General features: G+C 39.9%; 1 protein-coding gene across 1 annotated transcript in view; it reads right to left on the bottom strand.

Moving 5' to 3' along the window:
• The window catches only part of LOC110441622 (transmembrane protein 87A-like), a 38,110-nt gene that overhangs the window by 24,133 nt on the left and 7,262 nt on the right, over positions 1–6,715 (bottom strand). The window contains exons 5-6 of the mRNA XM_021484815.1: positions 6,002–6,058; positions 1,972–2,199 (exon numbers count right to left, since the gene is read on the bottom strand). Of these exons, the coding sequence (XP_021340490.1) occupies positions 1,972–2,199; positions 6,002–6,058 (285 nt within the window). The remainder of the gene's footprint in view (positions 1–1,971; positions 2,200–6,001; positions 6,059–6,715) is intronic.

The raw sequence follows: 6,715 nt of genomic DNA on the forward strand, positions 1-6,715 counted from the left end.
ACAAATTTGGTCAAAATCCTTCTATTGGTTGAGAAGAAGAAGATTTTTAAAGATTTACCTATTTCCCCCCTATTTGGCCTCGCCCCTCTGCCCCCAGGGGGGCCATACCCTCCGTTTATACAAAACTGAGAACCCTTTGGCCAATGATGCTCCAGACCAAATTTGGTCAAATTCCCTTCATTGGTACAAAAGGAGAAGGATCTTTGATGTTTTCCTCTATTTCCCCTAATGGGCCCCACCCATCTGCCCCAAAGAAGGGGGCCCATACACCTCAGTTTATACAAAATTGATTCTTTTGTCCCTAATCATGCTTCAGACTGCATTTGGTTTAAATCCCTTCACTTGTATAGAAGGAGAAAAAAATTCCTCTATTTCCCCTGTTGGGCCCCTCCCCTCCGCCCCCAGAGGGGCCACACCCTCCTTTTATACAAACTTGAATCTCCTTTGTCCAAAGATGCTCTAGGACAAATATGGTCCAAATCCTTCTATTGGTTGAGAAGAAGAAGATTTTTAAAGATTTACCTATTTTCCCCCTATTTGGCCCTGCCCCGCTACCCCCAGGGGGTCCATACCCTCCGTTTATACAAAACTGAGAACCCTTTGGCCAATGATGCTCCAGACCAAATAAGGTCAAAATCCCTTCATCGGTACAAAAGGAGAAGGATCTTTGATGTTTTCCTCTATTTCCCCTAATGGGCCCCACCCATCTGCCCCTAGAAGGGGGCCCACACACCTCAGTTTAAACAAAATTGATTCTTTTGTCCCTAATTATGCTTCAGAGTTCAGACTGCATTTGGTTTAAATCCCTTCACTTGTATAGTAGGAGAAAAAAAATCCTCTGTCCCCTTTTGGGCCCCTCCCCTATGCCTCCAGAGAGGCCACACCCTCCGTTTATACAAACTTGAGGCTCCTTTGTCCAAAGATGCTCTAGAACAAATTTGGTCAAAATCCTTCTATTGGTTGAGAAAAGAAGATTTTTAAAAATTTACCTATTTCCCCCCTATTTGGCCCCGCCCCTCTGCCCCCAGGGGGGCCATACCCTCCGTTTATACCAAACTGAGAACCCTTTGGCCATTGATGCTCCAGACCAAATTTGGTCAAAATCCTCTGAGCCGTTCAGGACTAGTAGCGTTTTAAAGGAAAAAATTGATGGACGTCGGACGCCGGACGCTGCACCATAGGATAAGCTCACTTGGCCCTTCGGGCCAGGTGAGCTAAAAATAAAATGGTCACAAAATTAACAAACAATATACATTAGACCTATTACAATTTTTTTTGTAGTTATACTCGAGCTAAACAAACAAAACAGGAGTAAATCAATGAGTGTTAAAATTCAAACAAAACAGAATTGAGTATTAAAAACAAATTTCAACAACAATCATGTTACAAGATTTAAAGAAGTGAATTTAAAATTATTTTTATGATTTTTGAGATTTCATAACAATTTATAAAACATTATGGTGTTTGAGTACAACCTGACCTGAGAACAGTTCATCTGAACAACATTCAAACACAAACAAGCAACAGCTCTCCAATCAGGACAAGGACATTCACAAAAACATCTTGAGTGATTCTCCTATCATCTTTAAACCTTCATCAAGAAAACAATTGAAGTATCTCTCAAAATTTTGGCCAACTTCCACCTTTGATTGTTATATGTAGCATTCAGAACAAGTGTTTTGCTGCAGGCATAACCCTAACCTATGCTAATAGTAGGAAACACCAGGTACTAGTACCGGTACTTGGGGGGGGGGGGGGGGGGGGNACAAATATAGTTAAAATACCTTTAGGATTCATGGGCCCACTGGGGTAAATGGATAGTGACACGATTGCAGAACTGTATTAGTTAGACTATCAGAACATTATATAAGGTGCAATCCATTCAACTTACAAGTCAAGTAACACTTTTCCTTCTCCATCTCTAGATCTTTTACTACGAACATACGTAACTAAAAAAGGAGTAAAACATACCTGCTTTGTTTTGGTTGCTCTCCTCCGACGAGATGTGTTTTCATCCTTAACTGGAGCATTTGTTGTGACTGGAGCTCTGGTTGTGGCCGAAACTTTGGCTGCATTCTCACTTTTTGTTTTTTCTGATGCAGAATCAGGAACCTTTTGCCCTGGGGCAGGTGTTTTACCTGATTTGTCAGGGACACCAGAGGTTCCACTATGATCTGTCTGTGCAGAACTATTTGCAGCCTTAAAAGACAATTTTATAACTTTTTGTGATTTGTTGAAATTTTATTGAGACAACCATTAAATTCAGTATATTTGAAGTTAATTGTCTTGAACCTTAAATATACATTCCCTCCTACTTAACCTGATCTTAAGCCTTGCAACTATGTCTATCAAACATCGATATTTTCCAGCATTCAGAAGCCTTATAGCTAATACAAGAAGCCCAGAGGGCCTGTATTGCTCACCTGGATATCTAAGTAATCATGGCAAAATATTCTCCTATTAAGATCCAAAGGAATGGGCCAGACCCTAAGACCAAACGTTGTAACATAGGTGTATTAGATTGTTCATGCCCAGCACTAGGTCCCTAGTGTTGTGGCCAGACCCCAGGGTCAATTCTAATAGCATGACTTCATTCGTCTCTTTATGCCCAGCATTTGCATATATAGTTTTGGGGTGGGGAACTCAACCGTTTCAAAGTTATGACCCAGGGGTTAAGTTTGCAAGGCTGAGGCAGACCCCAGGGTCAATTCTAATATCATGACAGCATTTGTCTCTTTATGCCCAACATTTGTATATATAGTTTTGGGATGGGGATCTCAACCGTTTCAAAGTTATGACCCAGGGATTAGGTCTACAAGGGTAGGGCAGACCCCGGGGTCAATTCTGGTATCATGACTGCATTCATCTCTTTATGCCCAACAATTGTATATATAGTTTTGGGGTGGGGTCTGAACTGTTTCGAAGTTATGACCCAGGGGTTAAGTTTGCAAGGGGGGGGCAGACCCCTGAGCCATCCTGGAAGCATATGTGCATTCACCTCTTTATACTCAGCAATTGTATATACAGTTATAGGGTAAGGATCTCAACTGTTTGCAAGCTGTGACTCAGAAACAAGGTCCCTAGGGATTTGGCCAGACTCCAGCTTCTATTCTAATATCATGAATGAGTTTGTCTCTTTATGCCCAGCATTTGCATAAATTGTTTTGGGGTGGTGATCTCAACCAATTCAAAGTTATGACCAAGGGGTTAAGTCTGCAAGGGGGGGGGGGGGGGGGGGGGGGGGGGGGGGGGGGGTCAGCCCAACCATTCGTACAATTTTGAATCCCTGCCTCCCATGAATGCTTCCAACCAAATATGATTAATTTCCAGTGCATTGTTCTACAGAAGAGGTCGTTTATAGCAATATAGCCAAATTACCCCCTTTTGGCCGCTTCTCAGCATCCTTGGGGGTCAGCCCCACAATTTGTACAAATTTGAATCACCACCACCTAGGGATGTTTCCAGTCAAATATGGTTGATATCCATCTCTTAGTTCCAGAGAAGAAGCTGCTTAAAGAAATATAGCCAAATTGCCCCCTTTTGGCCCTGCCCCTCAGCCCCCTGGGGGATCAGTCCCACCATTTGTACAATTTTGAATCCCTACCACCTAGGGATGCTTCCAGTCAAATATAGTTAAATTCCAATCAGTGGTTAAGAAGAAGTCATTTGAAGAAATTGTTGACGTACAGACGACAGACGGAAGAGGGATGCCATGGTATGGCATAAGCTCACCTTGGCCCTTCGGACCCAGTGAGCTAAAAATACAAGAGGTCTATTGGACCTGTATCGCTCACCTGGTTTTATATTTAAGTCATTACAACTGAATGCATTAGTACATCTTTATATGAAATTTCCTCAAAACCAGACAAGAGCTATGTTCTAACTCAACTGGGACCACAATATCTGACTTTCAACTAATCAGGGGCCTCCATTGAGTTGCCATGTTAACAGATTTTGAAATAAGTAATATGTCATATTACAGGGTGTAATTAGACAATACTTTAATTTTCATTCAACTATAAGCTTTTTTAAACCTAGAAAACAATTTTTAACAATTTATGAAAACTACACCAAATAATATGATAATCTAGCTGTACCATTTCTTAGGACCGCAGGGGTCCAATCAACCTCATTCAATTAAGAAATGTTTGTTCTTCCTCAATAATGTTTTTGCCCTAATTCTGTACAATCCACTCGGGCAATAAGGGGGTATTAGGGTCTTAAAGCAAAATATTACATAGTTTTCCTGTTTTGGGCCCGGTCTTGACCTAGCCCCAGGTGTCGAAAAAGTCTCATTTATTTAGGAAATGATTCCCCTTCCCAAATGAAGTTTCAGAGCAAATTTGGTTGAAATCTTCTCTGGCATTTAGGAGGAGATGCATTTTAAAGCAGATTTAGCTAAGTTCCCCTTCAGGCCCCCCCCCCCCTCCTCGGCCTCAGTGGTCGAACAAACCTCATTTATTTAAGAAATGATTGCCCTCCCCTAGTGATGCTTCAGACTAAATTTGGTTGAAATCCTCACTGGCGTTAAGAAGTAGACGAGTTTTAAAGCAAATTTAGCTAAGTTCCCCTTCAGGGCCCCGCCCCCCTGGCCCCAGGGGTCGAACCAACCTCATTTATTTAAGACATGATTGCCCTCCCCTAGTGATGCTTCAGACTAAATTTGGTTGAAATCCTCTTTGGAATTTAGGAGGAGAAAGGTTTTAAAGAAAAAGTTGACGACGGACACTGCGCCACGGCATAAGCTCACTTGACCTTCGGGCAGGTGAGCTAATAACAATGAATGGAAAGAGATTCATCAGAAAATTGATGGGAAGAGATTCATTAGACAATGAATGGGAAGAGATTCATCAGACAATGGATAGAAAGAGAGTCATCAGAAAATGGATGGGAAGAGATTCATCAGACAATGGATAGAAAGAGATTCATCAGAAAATGAATGGGAAGAGATTCATCAGACAATGAATGGGAAGAGAGTCATCAGACAATGAATGGGAAAAGATTCATCAGACAATGAATGGATAGAAATTCATCAGGCAATGAATGGGAAGAGATTCAGCAGACAAAGGATAGAAAAAGAGTCCTCAGAAAATGAATGGGAAGAGAGTCATTAGACAATGAATGGGAACAGATTCATCAGACAATGAATGGGAAAAGATTCATCAGACAATGAATGGGAAAAGATTCATCAGACAATGAATGGGAAAAGATTCATCAGACAATGAATGGATAGAAATTCATCAGGCAATGAATGGGAAAAGATTCATCAGACAATGAATGGATAGAAATTCATCAGGCAATGAATGGGAAGAGATTCAGCAGACAATGAATGGGAAGAGATTAATCAGACAATGGATGGGAAGAGATTCATCAGACAATTAATGGGAAGAGATTCAGCAGACAATGAATGGGAAGAGAGTCATTAGACAATGAATGGGAAGAGATTCATTAGACAATGAATGGGAAGAGATTCATTAGACAATGAATGGGAAGAGATTAATCAGACAATGGATGGGAAGAGATTCATCAGACAATTAATGGGAAGAGATTCAGCAGACAATGAATGGGAAGAGATTTATTTGACAATGAATGGGAAGAGATTCATTAGACAATGAATGGGAAGAGATTCATCAGACAATGGATGGGAAGAGATTCATTAGACAATATCAACAGACAAACAACAGATTGGTGGTAATTCACTGGATAATAAATAATTCATGGTTGGTGATGCATTATTTTCTTAGTTGATAAGAACCTGAGCTCAACATTTGTTTCACAATCTAAATATTAACTCTTATGTTTTCCCAAAACAGACTTGTTCTCCAATAATTATGAATGTCCTGAATAGTGCTTTCATCTTAGAATTATTTCCATGGGTGGTCTTATCATTGATTAATGTTAAGATGTTAATAGTTTTGATTATCATTGAAGTTATGTTTAAAAAAAAACACTTCACCCCAACTACAAATCCAACAACTCCAAAATGCCATTTTTTACTTACTTTTCCTTCATGTATGTTTCCACGTTCAACTATTGTTGGTTTGCTATTTGTCATATCCTGAAAAAGAAAACAATTCATTTCAGAAAAAGAAACAATGATACTACCTCAGGTTCCATTTCTCCAGCCCTTTAATAATGCAACAGGCCCAAAGGGTCTGTGTCAATCACCTGGTATTAACTGCTGTGATCTTCAAAGAATGTCTAATTCAAACTCATTTACACTAACATGATACTCCTTCCCCCAAGAAAATCCAGTTGAAAATTTGTTTTATATAATTGAATGATTACAAGTGTTTTAATAGACTATTCGTCTTCATATTTATACCACATCACTTGAATAGAGAACCAATTAACATTAAAAGCATTATGAGTTTTTGTGGACTGATGACTTTGTTTACATCATCATCATCTTTGGAGAGAGATTTTGAATGGTGGGTGTTTAATCAACACAGAAAAATTGACTTACATGGATCTTGAAATGAGATTTTTTGGGCGTAATGTAAACTCAACAAGAGGCACAATGGGCCTGCATCGCTCACCTGTTATTAATCTAACACTTGTAATCTTAAGATTTCATAAGAACCTATTAAAAGATTTAAACATATGACGCCTCTGACCTTGATTGTCGAACAAGGACATTAGGTTGAAAGTGGATCAAGGTCATTCATTTGAACTAACATGGTAGTCCTTCATCCCAGCATGCTACAGGCCCAAT

This window comes from Mizuhopecten yessoensis, unplaced genomic scaffold (assembly GCF_002113885.1).
Source record: "Mizuhopecten yessoensis strain PY_sf001 unplaced genomic scaffold, ASM211388v2 scaffold716061, whole genome shotgun sequence".
Lineage (NCBI taxonomy): Eukaryota > Metazoa > Mollusca > Bivalvia > Pectinida > Pectinidae > Mizuhopecten > Mizuhopecten yessoensis.